The sequence below is a fragment of the Ovis canadensis genome, chromosome 4 (genome assembly GCF_042477335.2).
Source record: "Ovis canadensis isolate MfBH-ARS-UI-01 breed Bighorn chromosome 4, ARS-UI_OviCan_v2, whole genome shotgun sequence".
In the NCBI taxonomy this organism is placed as follows: domain Eukaryota; kingdom Metazoa; phylum Chordata; class Mammalia; order Artiodactyla; family Bovidae; genus Ovis; species Ovis canadensis.
Window position 1 is genome coordinate 22,648,039 of NC_091248.1, and position 26,519 is coordinate 22,674,557.

Consider the following 26,519-nt stretch of genomic DNA (forward strand, 5'->3'; position numbering starts at 1 on the left):
ACTCTTGGTGATCCCATAGACTGTAGCCTGCCTGACTCCTCTGTCCATGGAATTCTCCAGGCGAGAATACTGGAGTGGGTAGCCATTCCCTTCTCCAGGGAATCTTCCCCTCCTAGGAATTGAACCTGGGTCTCCTACATTGCAGGTAGACTCTTTATAATCTGAGTCACCAAGGAAGCCCCTCTTATTCTTTCCCAACACTCAATTTCCTTGAGGTTAGAATGTCCCATCTTCCTATAGCACGCCCATGGTCTCCTCTAGAGAAGCTCCGATGCCTGTCTTAGGAGACGCCACACTTTGCTCCCTTGGGAGTTACCTCTCCTTCCTCTCCTTTGTGTTAGTATTTCTGTTGTCCAGTTACTACTCTTCCATGGCACTTACACAGATCTCTGATAGTTCATTGTGTGTTGCTTCTTGTCCACTTGAGTGTGGATGTTTTACATAAAGTGAGGATCTAGGTAGCATTCTTCTTGGAGAGACCACAGTCTGTGCTCTTGCTGAACACTCTGTAGGATGTTCCAGGACTGTGGGCAAGAGACCATCTCAGTGTGCTGAAAGCAGCTTTCCGGCCCCATTTCCATCAAACTCTGCAGTACCTCCAGAGTTAAAAGGGGACACAAAAATCTACCTGTTTATTGAGGCAGCAGGAAAAGAGGGAAAAAGATACAAACACATCAGTTGCCCGGTCTCCCACACCAGAGGAGGTTAGGCCTGTGATCTGGGCAGAGGATAGGTGTGGCCAGCTTTGGTGTGATCACTCATTACCTGGTTGTAGGCCCATTGTTGACCATGGCTTTTATGAGGTGATTCATTGGGAAAGACATGAGCATCGTGTAAGTAACCAAAATGGTGCCCGGGAGTCTCACACTGGGGCCTTGCTGCTGTGTGCAGTCATTTCCTGCAGTTTCCATCTCTCCCTTCCCGTTACTCCTTGTCAGTAGCGGTTTCTTTTCTGGCTGGTCCGTCTCATCAGAGCTGTTATGTATGAATGGCGGAAGGGCAAACAGAGCCTCGCCTCTCATCACCGTCTTTCCTTCTATGGCTCCATCAAAGACTTTGGGGGGCGGGCTGGAGGAGGGGCTGGCCACATGATACTTACTTCTTTTTTCATTTAGTTGCTTTATCTTAGAGGAGCAGCGCTAGTAACTGTACTTATCAAGACGTTTCTCTAGGCAGAGCCTACGAAGCAATGGGAGTTGGTTTTATACGCACATTTAATCCATCACTAACCCACACAGAGTATGACATCCAGGATCAGAGAGTCGCAAATAAATCACAAGCCTTCAGTAAATGTTAGTTGAATGAATAAATAAGTAGTTTGTTAAAGAGATGCCCACCTAACGAGAGAGCAGAGAGCAAAGAATTTTGATTTTTTTTTCATTAAATTTTTTATTTAATAAAAAATTAAAAATGTATTTTTATTACTATAAAATGCTAGCTCTAGATAAAAAAAAAAAACATTAAACAATAATAAATGTAAGAGAAAAGTAAACCACCGTTCCACCCACGCTTCTGCTGAGCCCAGTATCAGTCGGTGTGGTGTTCATAGATTCTGGAATGCTGCTGCTGTTGTGTAGTTGCTAAGCTGTGTCTGACTCTTTGTGACCCGGTGGACTATAGCCCACTAGGCTCCTCTGTGAGATTTCCCAAGCCAGAATACTGGAGTGGGTTCCTATTTCCTTCTCCAGGGGATCTTCCTGACCCAGGGATCAAACCTGTGTCTCCTGCATTTGCAGGAAGATTCTTTACCACTGAGCCCCCAGGAAAACCCTCCTGGACTATACCCACCCCTTCCACTCCCCTTTGAATACAGACCGCTTTGAGCCTGCGGCTTTTTCCCCCACTGAGTATATCTTAGGCATTTCAGTATCACTGCTTATAGTAACTCACTGCATTCTTTTTAATGGCTGTGCAGTTTTTGTCATATGAGTGTGCCATATTTTATTCAACCAAAACACAGTGGATGGGCAGTTAGTTGCTCAGTCGTGTCCGATTCTTTGAGACCCCTTGGACTGTAGCTCACTAGGCTCCTCTGCCCATGGAATTCTCTAGGTAAGATACTGGAGAGGGTTGCCATCTACTTCTCCAGGGGATCTTTCCAACCCAAGGATCGAACCTGGGTCTGCCACATTGCAAGCACATTCATCTGAGCCATTTACTATTTATTAAGAACATTGAAGAGAACATTCTTGGCAATGTATCTTGCTTATCTTGGGTCTTTGTCTGTATATTCCTTAAAGAAATGCTGGCTCAGGGGCTATGAGAAGTGTTTTCATTTTTGATAAATTTTAACCAGTCTCCCTTCCTACCCCAGTAATATGTGGTTTCAAAGTGTATGAGTGTGTTTATTTCCTTACAATCTTGTCAGTAAGAAATATTATTTGCATTAATTATTAATGATTTGAGTTTCTTGCTTTAGGTTTCCTCTCTAATAAGTGCCTTGCCCCTCATTTATTTCTTTTGTTTGTGCACCGGGGGTAAAGGCTATCAGGCCCATGAGCTTTACCTGTCACTCTCTGACTTTAAACTCTGCAGGTTTGTAGGTAGAAGCCTTAGCACTGTGGTTTGGGAATCAGAGATCTGGCTCTTGGCCCAGCTTGGCGCTTGACTCACTCTTGCTACCTTGAATAAGTCCATTTTGTTTGTTTACTTCTCATTTCTCTTATGAGGTAAATATCAGATGTTTAATGCCTACCTGATTTTTTTCCTCTTTAATCAGTCTCCAAGAATGAATTGGAGAAAAGGGGCTAGAGAGGTGAAGTGATATACCAAATTATATGGCTTTTGACAGTCTCTCTGGGCCAAGGTATTCTATCTGAAAAAGTGCAAGTGTTGGACTAAATACCCTCTGAGGTCTGTATAGATCTTTCAGCCAACGAATCTATATTTTAAATGATGTAAAAAAGAAGTCCTGTGCTGGTAACCGTAAGGGTGTTACCTGTTCCACCTCGTGTGTTTCTTTGGCACTTTGAGCTGTGCCATTTGAAATGGATATAATTTCATTTCTGTCTATTCTTCTTTGGTAGGAATTGTGACTTTTCCTGTAGTTACAGCTTCTTCCCTGTTCTCTTTCTAGTTCCCTTTCTATCTCTTTTGTTGGTCTGTGGGACTCATAAAACCCACCTTGATTGATTGGCTGGTTCCAATTTCCTCATAATTATTACTTCAGCTTGTGTGATCAAAGTAATGTTGGATGTTTTTTTTTATAAAAGATTTATTAAATTTTGGCTGAGCTGGGTCTTTGTTGCTCTGCGCAGGCCTGCTTTAGGTACAGCGAGCAGGGCTACTCCTTGTCAAGGTGGGAGAGCTTCTCATTGCTGTGGCTTCTCTTGTTGCGGAGCACGGGCTGAGTTGCCCTGCAGCAAGTGGGATCTTCCCAGACCAGGGTTCAAACTCAGAACCCCTGTGCTGGCAGGTGGATTCTTAACCACCCACAGGAAGCCCGATGTTGGTTTTTTAACACATGAAATATTAATTCCTAGATCACAAGTGTAGAGGTCCTTAAGGTAACAGGCTGGAAGGCCCTCTGTCACTCTGGAGGACAAGGAGGATGGGAAGCCGTAGCAGTGATGTGTTGTGTAAGGGGCCAGTTGTGTAGACACAACAACTTTTACCCATATCTGTTACTTCTGAAGAGCCAAAGTTGTGCGTTTTATGTGAAAACCTCAGATTCTTCAGTACTTGATAAATTTCTGAAACATTTCGCAGGGCAAACAAACAAAGCCATGGGTTGGCTTTGACTCTGCTGTGAACCCACATGAGGGTTGAGAACATCTTCCTTCTCTAATTGGTACCACCTTATTGTTTATGAGATTATCTCATGCTGGGTAAAAATGTGAGGATGTAACTTTAGTTTTTAATAGGAGTTTTTAGAAATAGAGTATGGTTTAAACCTTTTACCATCTTTCCATAATCTGAAATATGAGTGGAAATAAAATACTGCCTTTTTTAGTTGTAGCATTGTATACAGCATTCCACCTCCTTATGAAAGGAAAACTCCTAGTGACATCCTATAAGATGTTTCCTTGCTTCTTTCTAAAGTCAGAGAAATATGTAGCCTCAGTGTGTTTGTCAGTTGCTACAAAGTTGAGAGTGGATTTATTTTGATCACCATATCCAGGCAGAACTAAAACCATTGTAGTAAGATAACCAGTCCACAGTAGGGCTCAGTCTTAGGGACTATTCTTGCTGATGGCGATTTATGGGAGATCATGTCAGGATTTTATTTTTCTCGTTCACGCATATTATTCAAGCTACGCTTAATAGGCGTCTTCTATAAATTCAGCACTAAAGGGGTTGCTGTGAGAATAGCAGGTGCATATGTGTGTGCTAAGTTGCCTCAGTCATGTCTGACTCTTTGCAAACCCCTGGACTGTAGCCCGCCAGGCTTATCTATCCATAGGCTTCTCCAGGCAAGAATACTGGAGTGGGTTGCCATGCCCTTCTCCAGGGGATCTTCCTGACCCAGGGCTCAAACTCAAATCTCTTATATCTCCTGCACCGGAGCAATAGCAAATGATGAGTGAGTGGGGGATACAGACAGGTGGAGTTAGGTCATTGGGTAATTATAACATTGGGATAAGACCAAGCTCAGAGACTGACAGAAAATGAATGCTTCTAGCTTGAGCTTGGTGGTCAGCAGACCCTTTCAAAGGAAATGACAGCTAAGTTGAGCTCTGAGGAGATGGCAGGGGTGTCTGAGGCTCAGAGACTATGGGGACGGGAGCAGAAGAGATAGCATCCCAGAGGTCTGAGAGGATGAAGTGAACTGGAAATCTGTAGGAGGCACAGTGCTTCCTCGGTGGCTCAGCAGTAGATTCCGCCTGCAATGCAGGAACTGAGGCAGACGCGGGTTCTATCCCCGGAAGATCCCCTAGAGGAGGAAATGGCAACCCAGGCCCGTGTTCTTTTCTGGAGAATCCCTTGGACAGAGGAGCCTGACAGGCTACAGTTCATGCAGTTGCAAAGAGCTGGACGTGACTGCAGTGACTTAGCACACACGCCCAGACAAGAAGTGCTGTATGGCTGGAGCTCACGGTGTAGAGGGAGGCGGAGCCTCTGAAATTAAGAGCCTTATTGTGCAGGTCTTTGGGAGTCCTGTTAGGCAGCCATTGAAATGTTTGAAGAAGAGGAGGAACTCGATCAGAGAAAGGTGAGTGTTTTAAAAAGATGGCTATTTTGGCCGTCTGGGTCTTTATTGCTGCGTGTGGGATTTTTCTAGTTGTGGGCAGGGGCTGCTCTCCTGTTGCGGAACATGATCTGTAGGCGAGCAGACTCAGTAGTTGTGGCCCATGGCTTAGTCACCTTGCGGCATTTGGGATCTTCCCAGACCAGAGGTCGAACCCATGCCTGTATTGGCAGGCAGATTCTTACCCACTATGCCACCAGGAAAGCCCTAAACATGATTTTAAAAAGCAATTTTGAACAGCAGTTGCCCCCTTAGCTCTCTTCTTTACCTATTACTCTCCTTTGAAACGTCTTTAGAACAGGTGACGTGCTGCAGGTGAAGAGTTGTGTAGATAGGTTTGTGATATCGAATGTCCTAGTCTTCTCAGCTTCAGGCTTTTCTGCCTTTAACACCTGGAAAGAAACAAAGATAAAGAGAAACCATGATCACAGCAAAACACGAGGAGTGGAGAGGAGAGAACCAAGACAGTGAGAGAGAGGATAATGCTTCTTTTGATTACAGAAACAGAATTCTCCTGTGTGAAGGGGTCGGGAGGGCAGGGTTTGAGTCTCGTGACCAAAGTTCCGTATATTAATTCCCTCAGTTGTCAGATGAAGGGTTGGGTTAGATGCTCTTGAGGATGACATTTGGCTATTAAATTCTATGAGGACTGTTTGAGCTGTGAGTGGTGACTCCGTCACCTTGTGTTAAGTGACAGATGCCTTTCATGCACTAAGGTTTTCCGTGTCTGTGTGTGTTTGAGTGTATGTGTGTGTGATGCGCATGAAACAAGGTGAAATTTCATTAACAAGGAACGGGTGGGTCCGTAGGGGACAGAATACATCTGAGAACACGGCAGTCACGGCCATCACGGGCGGATGTTCGTCATAGTCCAGGAGTTGCCTCCACCTATGGAAAGGCAGGTTGTGTGAACAGGGACTGTTGGTGGGACCGGTCTCAAGTCTCTAGAGTGCCTTGCAGAGACACTAGAAACTTCTGCACAGTCACCACTTTTGAGGACCAAATGATGAGGCTACCTTGGTAAATGGGAAAACCCAGTTATCCCTTCCCCTAGTTCCTCTGGTTGGCAATATGGAAGACAGAAGTGCACATTTCTTGGAAAATTTGAGATCATAGTACTATTTTTCTTCCCCCTTGACATTTCCTTGCATGACTTTCTCTCTCTTTCTTTTTTTTTTAACTGCCATGCCAGTCTGAAGTTGCCTTGCTAATTTAGAAGCATAAAATGTGTAATGTCCACCTTCCTTGTCTAACTTAACTTGTATAGTTATCACAGCAGATAGATGTTCTGTCTTAAGCAATCGTGTGATACCGTGCAGGAAATCTCGTACTTCTAAGATGTTGCCAGTTTCTGACAAATAGCTAGTGACTTTAAAAGGATGAGACTCTAAAAGAAATTCTTTTAAGTTACTATTTGTGTACTGAAGTGACCTTTTGAGCATAGAAGCAATTTAGAAAGTTCTTATTTTCAGAAGAGGTTGGGAGGAACCCCTCCCTAAACTCATTAAATACCATTTGGCCCATGTGACTGCATTAACAGTTTTATTATTATCATCATAGGATTCTAAATACTGAACACTTAAGATGTCACTCTGCCTTTCATAGGTGTGTTTATTTTCCTGGATTTCCAAATATAGAAACATCTCCTTCAAATGCTCCCATAGACCAAGGCTATATGAAGCAAGAAAGTAGTGAGAGCTCTCAGAAATGGTGTTTGCTAGCCTGTCATTGTACAGTTGGAAGGCAATCACTGAGTGAGTCCTTACTTGCTTTTCTTAAGTATCTTGTGATACTCCTGAACATGTAAGTGGTACTCTGTGTGTGTGTGTGTGTGTGTGTGTGCATGCTCAGTCATGTCTGACTCTTTGCAACCCCATGGACTGGAGCCTGCCAGGCTCCTCTGTCCATGGAATACTGGAGTGGGGTGCCATTGCCTTCTCCAGGGGATCTTCCCAACCTAGGGCTTGGACCCGCATCTCTGACAGCTCCTGCATTGGCAAGCGGATTCTTCACCACTAGTGCCCCCAGGAAGCCTGTTAAGTGGCGCTAGAACCTGTCAGCTGTTGTGCCATCCATAGCTGAGCGTCAGCGGAGACCAAGCGTAGGGACCACGTGACTGAGGGCAGCAGGCTGGGACTCGGCGTGTTAGCGACCTTCTCAGAAGGGGCAGAGCTTTCTTGGCTGAGATGAACTTGGCTTCTCACCTGGGCTGCATGAAGGGAATTCAAGGTCTGGCCCAGGCCTAGGAACAGCGGGCTGACTTCTGTCCTGGGGAGGTTGAAGGGAAGGTGCCGTGACTGCCTGAAGCTGAACTAATTTCGTGAGAAACACAGTGCCCTGGGGCTGTGTACTCTCTACTGAGTTCTGCTTTCTTTTGTAATTTTTATAACTTTGACTTTCTTGTTCAGTCAGATGAACTGATGTTATGTGTGAAGTTTCAAGTCAGGGGATATTCAGGGGTAGAAATGAACCCCCACTGAGATTCGTGTTCATTTTTCATAGTCTTTCACTTCTCCTCCTTTGCTCTTCGTCTGTTTACGATTATCTCCAGACCTGCTGTTGGTTTCTGTTTATCAAAGCTCTGGTCCTGCGGCAGTATGTGTTGCAAACATTTTATATAAAACTTAGCTCTTTCATAGATTTTAGAAATTGTGGTGGAATTGTAAAGGCCTTATAAATCATGACCTTTTCAACATTTTATTCATGTTGAAAATATGACCTCACGTTTTTGGGGTTTTTGAAATGAGCAGGAGAAAATCCACATACATCAAAATACCATCACATTTTCAGAATAAAGAATTCTCTTTGTTTTCTAGGCCAAGACTATATTTTTTGGTAGAATCTATCTTAATGGCTGTGTATGTGTGTAAGAGAGAAACAGAGATAGATAGAAGTAGATACTAGATACATTAACTGATCGAATTGCTGTTTTTATTTATTTGCTCATGGAACAGTGAGTAGATTACGGTGTGACTAAGTTCATAGACACACCCACACTCACAGACACACACACCCCTCCAGTAGTTACCCACTGCTGTATTTAAAAACCATAACACAGCACTGTGATTTTCAAAGTTTAGGATATGTAAGGATTGAATACAAAACTTGCTTGACATATAACATACAAGTTCCCTGAAAACAAAAGCGTATGTTTCCCTGTGGTGATTGGCACGTAGTAGATGTGGACTACTTGTTGGATGATTCTGGGGCCCAGTGCCCCGTAGCCTTGAATTTGGTAGATTTGCGGTGGGGCCTCATTCACTGGCCACTTGACTTTGAGAGGTGGATGAAGCACCACACTTTGCGAAGCACCTCCTGGTGGGACTCCAGCCATGACTGTGGGGAAGAAGGGGTGGAGAGGCCTGTGTCTGAAAACCTACCCTGTTTTGTGGAGGAGTCCGACAGTGCTTTCGAGGGCCAGAGTCTTAGGTGCGGGTCCTTAGGCACTAGGGCTTGCCGCCATGGCAAGGAGTATATTTCATGACTTTAGACTTATTTTAGCTTTTGTAAAAGAATACAGTGATAGCGCTTCACATAATTTTATGTGGGGAGAGGTTATTTAAGTCTAGTCAGACAGAGATAGCTATTAATGTTATGATATAAATGTTTATTCTTCTTAACCAGAAAGTGTAAGGGGATTGATGCCAAATCACATTTTTTTTTGCATACTTTGCAATATTTTGTCTATACTTGTAACCCACCATAATAAAGTGTAAAAATAGTTCAAAAAAGTAAATGGCCTAACAGCTTTTAAACCTGGTTTTTATGGCCAGACAAAAACAACTGTGACCAAGTCTTTCAGTAACCCTCAGCTCCCCCGTGGTCTCTTTCCTGCCTAAAGACGGCACACGGAGCATGACCACCACTGTCTCCGTCCCTGTTCGCTTGGCATGAGTTTTTTTTTTTTTTTTTTTTTTCTGCTGAAGCTACTAGTGAGGTGTTTACATTTGAGAAGAACCGCATGTCTTGCACTCATGCACAACCTATAAGGCATGGCTGTGTCCAGGAGCAAATAGGAGCAAGATTAGCTGGAGCAGAAAGGCAGCTGGTGGGTCATTTATAGGTTCAACTGGAAGTTGTTTAGTTGCTAAGTTGTGTCCAGCTCTTTGAGACTCCATGGACAGTAGCCCACCAGGCTCCTCTGTGTGTGTGGTTCTCCAGGCTAGAATATTGGAGTGGGTTGTCATTTCCTTCGCCAGGGGATCTTCCTGACCCAGGGATAGAACTTGTGTCTCTTGCATTGGCAGGGGGATTCTTTACTACTGCGCCCCCAGGGAAGCCCTCAATTGGAAGTAGTTGGAAACAAAAGTAGAAGTCTTTTGCAGTGAGTAAGTTAATCTTAATGTGGGAAAGTGACCTCTTAGACAAGAAAAACTTTCAATATTTTGGATTTCAGTGCAAATTAGAGGCCTCCCAAGTTCCAGGATATGAAAAGAAACCCTTAATGCAAGGATTGGCACCACTCCCTTTGTGGGAAGGGGTTAGTAGTGAGGGATCACCCTACAGTTATAATCATTCATTATTATAGCTGCGCATTACTTGTGTAAAGAGCAGCGTACCTCTGTAAGGCCCTTTTTGCTGATGATGGAGGTAAAGAACCTCCCTGCCAGTGCAGGAGATGAAAGTGCTGTAGGTTCAATCCTTGGGTTGGGAAGATCCCCTGGAGTAAGAAATGGCAACCCGCTCCAGTGTTCTTGCCTGGAGAGTCCCATGGACAGAGGAGCCTGGCGGGCTACCGTCCATAGGGTCACAAAGAGTCAGACATGACTGAAGTGACTCAGCACACAAAATGCTATTTTATAGCGTTATTTCAATTTTCTTTGGCCAATCTTATAGTGTTTTTTCAGTTTTCTTTGTAATAAACTTTCTTTATCTACTGTAATAAAGAACTTTTCCAGATATCTTTTATTATAAATGGAATATATCTTTATCATAACAATTCAAATGTTATCAAAAAGTACTCATACAAATTGTTTCTATATCCCTCCCCTCATCAATAACCATAGTTTCATGAACAGATTCTTCCTTTTTTTTTTTTTTTTGTATTCAGGATCACTTATTGACCATTTGGCAGCTGATTAATTGGTTTCAATGTTAACAATGGGAAAAGTAACTATGCCTCTGTGAAAAAGTTAAAATTGGTTTAAACCAGGTAAACTCTATTGGGTTGAGCCACTGGAAATTGCTATGTTAATAGATCAAAAATGTCAAATATTGGCTGTTTCGTGTGGCTAAGCTGTACTTTTAGAGGAATCTCTTCTTTGAGTGATTTAGGAAGCAGTCCTACAATGTAGAAATAGACCCAGGATGACTGATCTTTGCCAGTAGTCCAGAGGTATATGGCAGGGAGAATAGTTGAGGTTGTAATGTCAGGACTACGTTTCAGGTCTGTGACGTTGGGGAAATTGGGAGGGGAAAAAAGCAGGGGAAATATGTAGTGGGGTTGAAGTTAGTCTATTCCCCAACAGCAAGGCTCAACTAAGGAGCAAGTAAAACAGTAGACCTTTTGGTGGATGGAGAACCACCAAGTTTTGTGATGTTTATAAAGTATTCCTAACCTATCTTATTATCCTTCCACATTTGGACAGCATCTGGTGAGTGAAAAACATGTCTCTAAATCCTTATTGTGATTTTAGCTAAATTAAGTTTATAGGGCGTCACATGCGTTTTAACTTTGTGTTTTGGATTAACTGTGATCTCTTTCCCCATAACAAAGGGTTAACTCTTTTTCATGTAAATTTGGTATGTGCTGTGCTTAGTTGCTCAGTCCTGTCAGACTGTTTGCAGCCCCAGGGACTGTAGCCTGCCAGGCTCCCCTGTCCATGGGGATTCTCCAGGCAAGAGTACTGGAGTGTGTTGACACTCGCTCTTCCAGGGGATCTTCCTGAGCCAGGGATTGAACCCAGGTGTCCTGCATTGCAGGCAGATTCTTTACTGGTTGAGCTACCGGGAAGCTCAAATTTGGTATATATGTGTATAAAAGTATAAAAAGTAAACATTAAGTGAAAAATACAGTTCTGTTTTTTTTTTTTTTACTCGATTCTCTCACTTTTTCACTTCTTAGTTTATGGTTTGTACGTGTATGTGTGTTTTAGATCAGATCTCATTTAGGGGAAGATTCAGAACTGAGCAGGGCTACACTATTTCTCCTAATACGCAGCCGCAGTGGGCAGCATACCTTCTGGAGCCATGCACAAGTTACCCTGGAGCTGTTTTCAGGGCAGGCATGAGTTCCTTTCCCTGTTGCGAGCGCCTCATCACAGACACACACAGGCAAGCACTTTCGTCTTTCTCTGTGTTTATCTTGTTGTTCTTTTTTGCCCTTAAGTTTTTCCCATTCAGAATATTTTCGCTTTCAAAATATTCAGAATCCAGTAGCAAGTAAGTGGGAACTTCTTGCAGGATATAAATGAATAGATAAATTAGGGGTTTGTGATGAACATATCTGCAGTACTGTCTGTTAAATAGGTGAACAGCAAGAACTACTGTATAGCGCTGGGAACTACAGTCAGTATCTTGTAACGACACATAATGGAAAAGAATCTGAAAAGAGCGTGTGTTTGTGTGTGTGTGTGTGCGTGCGTGTGTGTGCACCTGAATCACTTTGCCGGACACTTGAAGCTAACACAGTTTTGTAAATTAGCTATACTTCAATTTAGAAATAAAGTAGCTAAGGGAAGGAAGTACGCTATTTCTAGAATAAGGTGAATATCAACAGCTTTAGGTCTGTCTGGGGTTCCCTGGTGGCGCAGATGGAAAAGAACCTGCCTGTAATGCAGGAGACCTGAGTTCTATCCCAGGGTCAGGAAGATCCCCTGGGGAAGGGAAAGGCTACCCACTCTAGTATTCTTGCCTGGAAAATCCCATGGACAGAGGAGCCTGGAGGGCTTCAGTCCATGGGGTTGCAAAGAGTCAGACACGACTGAGTGACTAACACACACAGAGCTGTCTACCTGTGAGCTTGAGGAAAAAGTTTATGTCCACTGTGGTTGTGGCGTGAGATATGGCTGCTTTCTTGGGTAATAATAGGCAATAATCTTTGTTTTCTGGAAAAATCAGGTAGCAGCACCTCCAGCCCATACCGCTAGGGTTGACACAGAAAGGGGACATGTAAAATGATGAGGAGAGAATGTGAACACACTCCTTCCTTCCAGAGGCTAAAGGGGAGTGAGCAAGCTTGGACTGTATTTATTTGTGATATCTCCTTTCCTAGCAATAAGGTGTCAAATAATGACCTAGAAGACTATTTGACTTAGTAAAGAAAGGTTCTATTTGTCATTTCTTTGTTAACATTGCTTTTAAAATGACCCCTTCTGTGAAAAAAATGAACATGCTCTGAATTTTTTGATAACACATAATTTATTTTAATCATGATAAGGTTGGTGTTTAGGTAAAATGTATCTGTTTCACCTCAGAGTGGAAACCTAGGATGTTTATTCTGAAAGTGGAAGGTCGAGGTTTGTATATGGTGGATGAGTGGGTGTCTGAGCTTGTTCCCGCACTAAGGGGCGGCTCTCTGTGTCCTGTCCTGCCAAGACTTTGCAGTTACCTTTATGAGCAACGTGTTTTTCTGCTTTTGTATCGTTTTGACACGGCCCCAAAATGATTGTTAGAAATTTTACCCTCAACCTTAATTACAAGTCCTTTATGTCATGTAGGATCATACCTTTCCAAGCCTCACTGGTGAAATGAATTTAAAATGTTTGCCATATGTTTGCTTAAAACTTGCAGGAAACCAAGTGTGCTGGGATTGTTAAAGCCAGTGTTACAGGATTTGTTCTGTATGTAAACGATGAGAAAATAACATGTGGTATGTTTGAGATATTGTTCGGATTACAGGGAGTATTATTTTGACAGTGCTCGTCTTGCAAAGGGAGATATGGCGACTCTGGGGCTTGTGGTGTTAATCACGCGCCCGCTTGGCAGCCAGGAGGCCTCCTCGCCTTGGCAACGGCAGGAGAGACAGTATCTGGCACCTGGCTTGGAGCAGAGACTGTCGGTTGGCAGCTTTCAAGTCAGTCAGGTCTGTCGCCCACCCTCATGTTGGTGGATATTAGGGACGGTTTTGTGCCCTTCAATGCCGTTTTTCTGCCATCAGTTTTGAAATTAATGGCTTATCCTTTTCCAAATACGAGTTCATTGTGTTAATCTCAAAAGAAAAAGGGCTTGCTTTCAAACAGTTCTTGGTCATTATTTAACAGATAGTGTGTTTTTTAAAGCGTATGTAAATAAAGTTAGAAGTCTAAAATCTATAATAATTGAGAGTTAATACACTGAAATGTGGAGGCTTTGAGTGTTTCTGTAGAAATGGTAAAAAATATATACATCATGTTTTTAAAAAAATGAAATGACAGGGACTTCCCTTGTTTTTCAGTGGTTAAGACTCTGTTTCTAATGCAGGGGTCATGGGTTCAATCCCAGGTTGGGGAACTAAGATCCTACATGCCACGGGGCGCAGCCAAAAAAAGAGAAAAAGGACATGGCCTTTTTTTGTACAATATCGGTCACAATGAAGAAAAGATGTTTTTTCACAGGATGAATGATGGCAGAGATTTGATTTTACTGAAATTGTAGGAAAAACGCAATGGGAAATGATGGGCATGAAGTCGTTTCTTTGAGAAATGGGGAACAATATAGGTCTAAACAGTCAGAGAAGCAGGGCGATAGTGGGAGAAAAGTAATAATCATAACAATAAAAACAACAACAAAATTGCTGGGCAAAGGGTTCTTAGAGCGGGGATCATCCATGGATTGTAAGCTTCAGTACCTTTTTGGAGGTCTTGCTGATAAGGATGGATCAGCGCTTGACAAACTGAGGGAATAACTTGAAAAATAAAATTGGACAAAATTACAAATGATATATATCTTTCCAAAACTTGCCTAAATCCTTTCATAAGCGTGATACCCATTAGGTCCTTAATTCATTTCACCTGTGCATATTCCCAAACCGTGTAGGTGTGAAGTACTGTGCCTGGCCATCATTTTCAAATACAGTGTTGTGGTTTGAAATCTTGATCTCTGTCTGTCTTAGAGTCTGTCTTAGAAGACTAATATGGGTCAAATGTCATTTTTAAAATGAGCACATGTGAAGCTGGTCCCCAGATTAATGATGAATGTGTCGAAAATAGCCATGTAATATGCTTCAGTTGTTCGAGGCTGATGGTTGAATAATTAAAAGAAAGAAGATTGTAAATTATTGGAATTAACAATACTAAACTCTGTTATACATCTTTGGGGTGCTTATTTCTTCAAAGTTTGTGTGCTGTACTGTTGTTATTGTTATTTTTGGTAAGTATTTTGTCATGAGTGCTAATTTTACAAAGCTCTGATAAATCTGTAAATATTTCATGTATGTATTCTATTTATTTAATTTGGGGTGCCCTGGGTCTTTGCTACCATGCCCGGGCTCTCCCCCATTGCAGTGAGTGGGATCTGTTCTCCAGCTGCAGTGAGTGGGGTCTCTCTCCAGCTGCCGTGAGTGGGGTCTGCTCTCTAGCTGCAGTGAGTGGTATCTCTCTCCAGCTGCCGTGAGTGGGGTCTCCTCTCCAGCTGCAGTGAGTGGGGTCTCCTATCCAGCTGCAGTGAGTGGGGTCTGCTCTCAGCTGCAGTGAGTGGGGTCTGCTCTCCAGCTGCAGTGAGTGGGGTCTGCTCTCCAGCTGCCGTGAGTGGGGTCTCTCTCCAGCTGCAGTGAGTGGGGTCTCCTCTCCAGCTGCAGTGAGTGGGGTCTGCTCTCTAGCTGCAGTGAGTGGGGTCTCCTCTCCAGCTGCCGTGAGTGGGGTCTCCTCTCCAGCTGCAGTGAGTGGGGTCTGCTCTCTAGCTGCAGTGAGTGGGGTATCCTCTCCAGCTGCCATGAGTGGGGTCTCCTCTCCAGCTGCAGTGAGTGGGGTCTCTCTCCAGCTGCAGTGAGTGGGGTCTCTCTCCAGCTGCAGTGAGTGGGGTCTGCTCTCAGCTGCAGTGAGTGGGGTCTCTCTCCAGCTGCAGTGAGTGGGGTCTGCTCTCAGCTGCAGTGAGTGGGGTCTCTCTCCAGCTGCAGTGAGTGGGGTCTCTCTCAGCTGCAGTGAGTGGGGTCTCTCTCCAGCTGCTGTGCACGGGCTCCCCGCTGTGATAGCGCCAGTGGTTGTGGCGCTGAGCCTAGTTTCTCTGCTGCATATGAAACCTTCCCGGATCAGGGACTGAACTTGTGTCCCCTGATTGGCAGGTGGATTCTTTAACACTGACCTACCAGAGAAGTCCGAAGTATTTTTGCTTTTTTGTAGGACTTCCCTGGGAGAGCTTAGACTTCCCTGGCCTTGGGCAGCGCATGAAGCTGCCGATTCGGTTTCAGAGAAAACATACTTCTTCGTGGTCTTCTGGTGTTGGAACCAGCCACACCAGAGAATTCTCAGTCTGAATGGCCTTCTTTGGCCCGATTAGGTATTTATTGAAGTATATCTTGGGATTAAAGATATATTATAGTTCTGAAGTAGGTTTGCCTGGTGAAGACAGTGGAAATTCAAGGCAATAATAAGCTTGCATTCATGGGGGTCATACGAGAATGTACCAGTCTCCACATTCTCTCTCTCTCTTCACAGGGGACTGTCCTGAACAGCCTTTTTTGCATGATGACTCCGTATCTAAAATATCATTTTATTTGAGTGAAATATTAGATAACCTAGATTTGTTGTTTCTTTTAGTATGTTAAAACATAGGTATATCTTTTTATTTTTTAAAATAGACTTTATTTTTCTAGAGCAGCTCTAAAGTCAAAGCAGAATTGAGTGGAAAGTGCAGAGGATTTTCATGTCCTTTCTTCCCTGCCTCCCACCCCAACCCTCCCTACTGTTGGCATCTCTCACCAGAGTGGTACATTTGTTACGATAGATGAACCTACCTTGACACCTGATAATCACCTGAAGTCCAGAGTGTACACTAGTGTTCACATTTGGTGTTATAAATCCCCTTTTAAAGAGGGGGGCTTGCAACATTATTGAGTATCAAGGGTTTGAGGTTTGTCCAGGGCCATCAGTATCAGTAACTAGGTTCTCAATAAATGCTTGATGAATATATTAGCAATTACAAGTTCCTGATAGAACACATGTAAAACATGTGTTTTGTGTTTCTTTTTTCTCTTTAGGGTATATACCAAAAACCAAAATTGAAGACACAATGTTACTAAAATGATTAACAATGATAGAAAAAGATGTTCTTTGAATGTTCTACCTGACTGGTCATTGGTATAGGCCAAAAGAAAAAAAATGTATATATAAAAGATGCACCATATGAACACTAATCAAAGTCAAGCTGAAGTGGCAATATTAATATCAGACAAAATACTTCAGAGTGAAGAAAATTACCAGGGACAAAGAGATGCTTTATGTATTGATAAAAGGGCCTGATTCACAGAATGCAACAATCTTAAATGTTACATGTGGCAAACTACAGCTTCAAAGCACACAAAGCCAAAACTAGGAGAATTCAAATAAGAAATTGACAGATCCCCAATTACAGTTGAGGATGTCACCATCCCTCACTTAGTCATTGAAAGAACCACTCTCCAGAGAACTAGCAAATATATTGAAGAATTCAATGACAACATCAACCAATAGGCTGTAGTTGACACTTACAGAAACCTCCACTCAACATCAGCAGAATATATATTTCATACATATGGAGATAAGCCGTATCTATATTGGCATAGAAAGTGGGAGAATAGGTATATTTCATCTGATGATGTAGCAGTACAATAAAAGAAGCTTATCAGTAGGTTGTTACCCGTAATAACGTATCTTTGTTCACTGTATCTTCCAGCCTCTCTGTTGAAAGGACTGAAACACGCTAACATCGTGCTACTTCACGACATCATCCACACCAAGGAGACACTGACTCTTGTGTTTGAATACGTGGTGAGTAAGATGAGAACTCAGCTTTTATAATTAGGAACAAAATTCTTATAGTATTATGATAGAGTTTTGTCTTTAGGGAGCTATACTGAAGTAGTTCATCTGAGTACATGAGACTTAGTTTGCATAATTTTGCATAATTTTGGATGGTTTGTGTTTTAAAGAAAAATCCAGAAAAAATGTTCAGTTGAAGTTTCATTAGCTATATGATCTGTTTGTTACTAGTACGCTTTCTAAATTTCAGGTTTATCAAGTAATAGAAAACGATATGATGGTGATCACTCCATCAAAGGAAGTTCACAGACAACAAAAATGTTTTCTCCTTTGGATTTATAACTTGGTTTCAGAAAAGCATCCTTATTCGGGTGATTTTTGTAGAGAAAAGGCTGATACTTACAATTTAGACTTCACAGTTCTTCCCCTTGGTTAGTATTTCAGCTATTAATTAAAACTTCCAATTTGCATAGCACACAGTGTAATGATCTTATTGTGTTGAGACTTGGGCTTGAACTCATAATTAATCTTTCTCCGTTTCTCTTAGAAAAACATATGGTATTTGTGTAGCACCATTTCAGCATTTAACTGTGGAATCATGAAATGTAACCATGATAATTAACATCCCAATTTTCACAGATGGATCTGAGAACATGTAATTTACAAGGTACAAATGACATTGGTGGAGACTTTTATTAAGAAGAGTAGCTATTGGTATTGTGACTATATTAAGATCCCATTTTGTAATTACCACACTACTTTTTTAAAAAAATTGAAATAGTGTCCATTTTTCCTTAAAAATATATAATAGAATGAATATTTACAACATTTTATCTTGCTAATGTCTGCCTAAGTCTATTTGTCATTTGAAAATTGTTGTCCTATGAAAAAGGCATTCATCTTGTCTATTTACATATAAATGATGGATACATTTGAATAATATGGTAATGTGGCTACAAGGACAGCTAGAACTGAGCAGTTGCATATATTACATACTACCAAGAAGGGATGCAGATTCAAACATCAATGCAAATATAATTTCTTTTGTTTAATTGATGATTTGGGGGTCAATAATGTATTCAGCTGATTTAAAATTGGAATTTTTGTTCCATATTTTCTAGTATGTCTAGTTGCAGTATTTCAGATAAATCCAAATTTTTTTCTTAGTATACTTCAGTAACTTATAAAAGAAGTTTCAAAAATATTCTTGCTCCATCCCCCCAAATTGGATGATTTAACTGAGAAGAAGAAAAATTTAGTTTGGTCCCTAAAATCAGTAATGTTGATAGAGTAATGAACAAAAATAATGTGACATTGGGTCTTTCAAATCTTAAAAGAAAATGAAATATATGTGTGAGGCTAAAAATATGCCCATTGAAGCACACTGCCATGTGACGCTTTTATGTTCTGTGGAATTGCCATATAAAAGGAAGGGAATGCACCGTCCTGCTGTATTTGTCAACTGCTTGCGGCTGCTAAACTCGTTCTTCTTTGTGTGCGTGAACTTTCCCTTGGCCCCAGTTCTTGTGGAAACATGCCAGCTCCTCTTCAATAAGCCACATAATAGCATGCACATATGCAGCACTCCGTGGGCATTTCATGCCTTTGAGAAATGGAATATTGCCTGCTACCTGGCAGCAGTCAGACTGCAGCCATGCCCTACAGTGAGCCCTCAGGAGGCTCAGGATGTGAAAAACACAGGAAACTTGCATGATCTCAGTGAGCTCTGACGCTTACATCATGCCATGCTGGTGGCTCAGTGGTAAAGAATCCACCTGCAGTGCAGGAGACTTGAGTTCAATTCCTGGGTCTGGAAGATCCCTTGGAGGAAGAAATGGCAACCCACTCCCATGTTCTTGCCTGGAAAATTCCACGGGCAGAGAAGCTTAGTGGACTGCAGTCCATGGGATCACAAAGATTCCGACAGGACTCGGCGACTGCACATTATAATACATACATAGAAAAGCGCTGAATTCCTTAACTTGAGATGTCTGGTTTTCTTTAATTAACAATGACCTTTTGATGTGCAGACTACCTGCCCCTTGTTGCAAAATTTCTGTGTAACCTGGCTCCTCCCCTCGCCTCCTTGAGGCAGTTCTCAGGTTCTCTTGAGATGCTATCACCCAGGCTTGAAATCCTAAAATTTCCTGCCAAATAAAACATAACTCTCAACCTTTAGGTTGTGACTATGTCTCAGGTTGACACCTAACCTCTCTGGGGCAGCGAGGATGTAGATTTCCCTGTTGTCTTTCAGAGAATGGGCACACTCGTGTCACTCATTTCTTATGACTGCCCTCCTTGCCTCATCTCTACTTCTCTGTTCCACCTTTCTTTCTGTATATTCCCAGGGCTCTCTGCCTTTCTCTTCATTGCCTTCCTTTGCTTGTTATCTTCTGTTCACTTCATCTCCTACCCTTTTGCCTCTCTGATGAAGTTAGTACTTCTTGTTGCCTCAACTGTAGTTTGTTTGGCTTTTGTTTGTTCTAAGTAAAATGTTCCACTGAATGTCTGAAATCAGAGTTGGGGAGGCTGGGACAATGGGTTGGGGAGGGGAAGAGCTCTGTGCTATAGAAACTGCTTAGAAGAGCTTTCCAAGTTAGAGTCGGGAAGATGTAGACTCCTTAACCTGAGACAGTATTAGCCTGACTCGGTGATAGTTGCCTAATATAGAAATAACTTCCTGAGTATTTCCTAAAGCTTTTATTTTCTTACACTGTTTTTTCATTGCTTGTTTCTTTTTTTTTAACATATGCCAATGGAAAATTAAGATTCTTACATACTTTAATGAATTAATTGGGGCTTCTCTCAGAGCTCAGTTGGTAGAGTCTGCTTGCAATGCAGAAGACCCCAGTTTGATTCCTGGGTTGGGAAGATCCACTGGAGAAGGGGTAGGCTACTCAATTCAGCATTCTTGGGCTTCCGTTGTGGCTCAGCCTGCAATACTTTTTTATATGCCAATGGAAAATTAAGATTCTTACACACTTTAATTGAATTAATTTAACCAGATTGCTTTCCTCACAGTACCTGGCAGGAATAAAATTTCTTCCCTTGCATGTTTCACAGCAGTGGAAGGGTGATAGAAATTTCAAAGCATGATGTGCCACAGGAATTAGAGCGGATCTAGTGGAGGGAGGCAGAGTAGGAAACAGGAGGGCACTGCAGATTTGAGATGATGAGTGAAGGGTCAGAAAAGGAGGTGAGATAATGTTTAAGACACATGTGACCACAGTACTGAAAACCAGCAATGAAAACGTACTGAGCTTTATGCTGGGCACTGCGCTGGGGGGTTTGCATTCATTTTCACTTTTGATGTTCTCAGTAGTCTTATGGATCTGTGACTGTTACCACTTTACAAAGAAGAAACCTAAGGATTGGGAAGATGAAATGCTTTTTAGGATTTTGCAGCAAGAAAGATAGACTCAGATCCATCTCACTTTGAACCCTAGTGGCAATGCTGGATCTCCTGTTTATGTTCCACTTTACTTAGGGTGAGCCGTTGGTCAGAAGGAAGAAAGGAAACTTTCTTTTTTCTTTCCACAACTCTTTTTTTCTGCACTTAAGATATAGCTGTACTTAAATCCCAAATATGGTTCAAGTGCTTTATAGTTTAAATAAGTGTTGTAGACTCGCTGAAAACCCAACCCATTTAAAATTTTAATTATGAAATGTGACATGTACATGCCTGATGTGTTTCACTGGGATCTACCAAATACATACACACAGCTGTGTTATTTAGCAAGACCTAAGTCAATATCAGGCTTCCCTTGTGTCTCAGCTGGTAAAGAATCTGCCTGCAATGTGGGAGACCTGGGTTCGATCCCTGGGTTGGGAAGGTCCCTTAGAGAAGGGAAAGGCTAACCACTCCAGTTTTCTGGCCTGGAGAGTTCCAGAACTTTTAGTCCAGCAGGTCACAAAGAGTTGGACACAACTGAGTGGCTTTCACTTTCACTTTTCCCTGATATCTCAGTTGGTAAAGAATCCGCCTGCAATGCAGGAGACCCCAGTTTGATTCCTTGTTGGGAAGATCCCCTGGAGAAGGGATAGGCTACCCACTCTAGTATTCTTGGGCTTCCCGTGTGGCTCAGCTGGTAAAGAATCCACCTGCAATGTGGGAGACCTGGCTTCAGTCCCTGGATTGGGAAGATCCCCTGGAGAAGGGAAAGGCTACCCACTCCAGTATTCTGGCCTGGAGAGGTCCATGAAGTAGCGAAGAGTCAGACACGACTGAATGACTTTCACTTTCAAAATCAATATCAAACATTTTAATCGGCAGTTTCCCAAACTTAATGATGATATAGCCACATTTAAAAATTGTTAACATCAAAATTATTTTCTAAAAGATGTTGATTTTGTAGTTCCATGTAATTAACAGTATCTTTTTTGAGGGAGTGGACCAAGTATATTAAACAGTGTAAGAAAAATCCATGCCTCATACCATTAAAACCTAGATGTGCAGGGAAAGTAACATAATTTAAAATTCATTAGTTATTATTGGATCTTTCCTTTGGCCTTTATTAACTAAGTTATCAAGGGTTTTTTGGAGGTATCTATGGAATTTGTTCCACAGTGTAAAAGATTCTTATTTATGGTAGTGTACACACCGTATATAGTTCTGTTTTTGTGCTTTATAAAAGAGCTCTAAGCCTGGCTGCCTTATATTAAAAGTCCCAAGAATGACATTTTAGGTTACAATAAAGTCTGCTGAAGGCCAGAATAATTAAATAAGTGATGAAAAGTTAGAGATGTGAAAGAATATTTGAGGAAATGACTTTGGAGGTCACTCTTAACGTGATTCTGGGACTTCCCTGGTGGTACAGTGGTTACCACTCTGCCTTCCAATGCAGGGGGTGTGAGTTTGACTCCTGGGAGGGGAGCTGAGGTCCCACATGCCTTGTGCCCCAAAAACCACAGCACAAACTAAGAAGCAGTATTGTAACAAATTTAATAAAGGTAATCACTGCAGATGGTGACTGCAGCCATAAAATTAAAATATGGTTAGTCCTTGGAAGGAAAGTTATGACCAACCTAGACAGCATATTATAAAGCAGAGACATCACTTTGCCAACAAAGGTCCATCTAGTCAAAGCTATGGTTTTTCCAGTAGTCATGTATGGATGTGAGAGTTGGACTATAAAGAAAGCTGAGCGCTGAAGAATTGATGGTTTTGAACTGTGGTATTGGAGAAGACTCTTGAGAGTCCCTTGGACAGCAAAGAGATCCAACCAGTCCATCCTAAAGATCAGTCCTGGGTGTTCATTGGAAGGACTGATGCTGAAGCTGAAACTTCAGTACTTTGGCCACCTGATGTGAAGAACTGACTCATTTGAAAAGACCCTGATGCTGGGAAAGATTGAGGGCAGGAGGAGAAGGGGACGACAGAGGATGAGATGCTTGGATGGCATCACCGACTCAATGGACATGGGTTTGAGTAAACCCTGGGAGTTGGCGATGGTATCACTGACTCCATGGACGTGAGTTTGAGTAAGCTCTGGGAGATGGTGAAGGACAGGGAAGCCTGGTGTGCTGCAGTCCATGGGCTCACAAAGAGTCCGACACGACTGAGTGACTGAACTGCACTGAACTAGGAAACAAGATCATTAAAAAAAAAAAAAGTGATTCAGTGGATAAGAGGAGATTGCTAGTGTAGGCTATCTCAGAGTATTGGGTAGAACTCCTAAAACATCTGAAAGTTACTTTCTTACACACTTTCAAAATGTTTAGATACAGGGATCTGCAGGCTGCAAGGCTGACATCCACCTGGACGTGTGCCACCCACGCTGCTCATGGCTCTTGTTGTAGCCTGTGGGTCCCCTGGTTGGTCCTTCCTTCTTCCAGTTGTTAACCAAGAAGTGACTCTTATTAGCTTGGAAAGGTATGTGGTTTCACAATGGTCTGAAATATTATTATAGCCATGTTCTTTCTCTGCATAGGTTTGAAACATGGAAGAGAAATATAGAAAATGTGAAAGTGCTAATAAATATTTTTCCTACTTAAACAGGAAGTTAAGCAATGTGGTTTTTATTTTTTCTGCCAAAGACAAGTAAGTGCCACGTTGCCCTACTTAACACCATGCTAAAAAATCTAAAACAGACTCTGTAAGTGGAAATAATATCAATAAATTAGTAAATATGATTATGTAAACAAATATTACCATTAGTTAAAGTGTACAACCGTTCTGTTCTATTTTAAATTGCATGAGAGCAAAGTATGTGTGTCAGCATTTTTCATTACCTATTTAATAATTATGTACAAGAAGAAAACCAGCAGGCTTATAACTAATCATAATTAGTCTTTGGAGCAATCATTTTATTTCTTCTACTGTGAAAAATTCCAAATTAATATGCACTATTATGTAAAAGAAAAATCTGTGTTCCACATTAAAAAAAAAAAAACTGTCACCAAAAGTCATATAAAGTGATTTATGAGTCACCAAAAAAATCACATTTTTTTCCTTTTTTTTCACATAAGATTTTTTTTCTAGTGTTTTACATTATTAAAAGCTCTCTCTCATAAATGTTATTCCATTAGATTCCATCTTTCAATTGCTCATGCTCAGACTTGTCTGACACTTTACACCCCTGTGGACAGGAATTTCCCAAGCAAGAATACTGAAGTGGGTTGCCATTTTCTTCTCCAGAGGATCTTCCCAACCCAGGAATTGAACATGTGTGCCCTGTGTCTCCTGCATTGCAGGCGGAGTCTTTACCACCGAGCCACCGGTGAAGTACCTAAGACCTGTATTTTTCTTCAGTTTTTTTCACTGATAGGGAAAAAGAATGCTTAGAGAAATTAAGACTCACTGAATCACTTGGGATAGGCTAATAGGTAAAAGATAAAACTTTAACCCATCTGCGGTGTCTAAAGATCTTTATTACTCCCTTTTACCCTGCAGCCTTCTGATATTAACCATCTTCCTAGGTTTTTTTTTTGTATTAGAGTATAGCTGATTAACGATGTTGTGATAGTTTCAGATGGACAGCAAAGGGACTCAGCCATATATTATACATGTATCCATTGTCCCCCAAACTCCTCTCCCATCCAGGGTGCCATGTAATATTGAGCAGAGTTTTCTCTGCTACACAGTAGGACCTTGTTGGTTATCCATTGTAAATGTAGTAGTGTGTACATGTCCGTCCCAAACTCCCTAACTATCCCCTCCCTTCTTCTCCCCACCATTAACCATAAAATTTTTCTGGTTTTTAAGTAAGTTCATTAGTAGGATTTCTTTTTAGATTCCACATATAAGGGATGTCATATGACATTTTTCCTTCTCTGTCTGACTTCACTCTGTGTGATAATCTCTAGGTTCCTCCATGTTGCTGCAAAAGGCATTATTTCATTCTTTTTTGGCTAGTTATATTGATGGTCTGAGGTATGTATTATGTTATGATATGGGACTGGCAGCTGAAAGGTTACGTTCTGTCTTTTCACCCTGCCACACAATTTACCTAATTACTTGTTTTCTATGCCTCATACATTTTGATTTCTAAGAATGCTTTAATTTGCATGATTTTTATACCACATCTGTTCTCAACAATGAGCTCTCCATCAGTCTTCTGATTTCCAGGCTAAACGATCCCAAGGCAGTTGAGAATTTTCCTGCTTTCCTGTGAGATACAATATATGTCCGCACGTGTGTGTGTGTACACCTTTAGATGGTGGTGATCAGGGAAGACCTTGCTGAGGAGTCTTTAGGTTCAAGGCGCGGTGTCGAAGGAAGACATGTTCTTGTCAAGAACTTTCCAGATAGAAGGCTCGTGTGAGGAGGAGCAGGGTCCCTGTGGCTGAAATGAAGCGGGCAAGGAGGATGGTACAGTGAGACAAAATGCAAGACACAGTGGGGTCCAGATTGCTTCAGGCCTTTTTTTAAAAAAAACACTTTGCTGAAGTATAGCTGCTTTGCAATGTTGTGTTGGTTTCTACTGTACTGGAAGGGGAATCAGTTATATGTATATCCCCCTTCTGTGGATTTCCTTCCCGTTTAGGTCACCACAGATCATTGAGTAGTGTTCCCTGGGCTGTACCATAGCTTCTCATTAGCTATCTGTTTTCTTGTAGTGTTTTATTTTGATGAATTTTGCTTTTGCTCAGAATGAGATGGGAAACCACAAAAGGATGCTCAGCAGAGAAACGATCGGCTCTGACATTTTAGTTGAATCTCTCTGGCTGCTTTCTTAAGAATAGATGGGCCAGTTCTGAAACAGGGAAACCAGTTAGAAGGCTGTCACAGTTGTGTGGCATGATGTTGGCAGTGGAGGTGGTGAGAAGTGGATGAATTCTAGACATTTTTCTAAGGTTGATCTGATAGCATTTGGTGTGGGATTTGAGAAATGAAGACAAGGATGATCCCAGTAATTTTGGCTGTTGTTCAGTCACTCAGTCGTGTCCGACTCTTTGCGACCCCATGGACTGAAGCACGCCAGGCTTCCCTGTCTTTCACCATCTCCCAAAGTTTGCTCAAATACATGTCCATGGAGTTGGTGATGCCATCCAACTGTCTCATCCCCTGTCATCCCCTTCTCCTCCTGCCTTCAATCTTTCCCAGCATCAGGGTCTTTTCTAAGGAGTCAGTTCTTCACATCAGGTGGCCAAAGTACTGGAGCTTCAGTTTCAGCATCCGACCTTCCAATGAATATTCAGGGTTGATTTCCTTTAGAATTAGTGGTTTGATCTCCTTGCTCTCCAAGGGACACTCAAGAGTTTTCTTCAGCACCACAGTTTGAAAGCATCAATTCCTCATCGCTCAACCTTGTTTAAAGCTGAAATGACTATAATAGTGGAGCTGCTATAAGAAGACACAAGGTAGACTGCGGGAAGATGCAACTCAGCCTTTGCGGGGTTTAGTTTGAGATGCTTATTATATATGCAAGTGGAGATGTCGCAGGGCTGTTGGGTATACGGGTCTGGAATGTAGGAGAGAGATCACAGGTGGAGATTTGCACGTCGTCTGCGTTATGATAGTTAACAAGGGGGTTAGATGAGATCACCAGATGTGGTCATTGTTACCTTGTTGGCTCTAAAGGAACCTTGCCTTTGGATACTCACACCTTTGCGTACTCCCTGCCTCTTATGATTAGGCTGGGCTTGTGACTTGCTCTAACCAATAAAGTGACATGCTGGAAGTGACACAATGCCAGTTGTGGTCCTGACAGCTTCTTTGCCCTGTTGAGCACTTGCTCAGCCATGTTAGAATTCCAGTTGTTCTGCTGGGGAGACCATGAGAAGAGGCCCTTGACTCTATGGAGGAGAACTGAGAACTCAGAAGACAGTGTGAAGTTAGACCTGAGACCCCAGCCAAGCCATCGTGCTTCTTGGGTGGGGGTAAAGGGCAAATTCCAGTCTCACGGACATCGTGTGGAGCCAACATGGTTTGTCCCCCGCTCTGCTTTTTCTGAATTTTGACCCAAGAATCGCTAGAAGTAATTTACTGGTGGTTGATGTAAGCCACTAAACTTTGG

At 42.1% G+C, this 26,519-nt stretch overlaps 1 protein-coding gene across 3 annotated transcripts in view; it reads left to right on the forward strand.

Annotated features, from left to right (window-relative positions):
- Nucleotides 1–26,519, forward strand: part of CDK14 (cyclin dependent kinase 14) — a 720,213-nt gene that overhangs the window by 272,446 nt on the left and 421,248 nt on the right. For all 3 annotated transcript variants that reach the window (XR_011256569.1, XM_069587335.1, XM_069587336.1), the window contains exon 6: nt 16,976–17,070. Coding sequence is in view for 2 of the 3 variants with exons in the window: in XM_069587335.1 (XP_069443436.1) it covers nt 16,976–17,070 (95 nt within the window). In the remaining variant the exon portion in view is untranslated. The remainder of the gene's footprint in view (nt 1–16,975; nt 17,071–26,519) is intronic.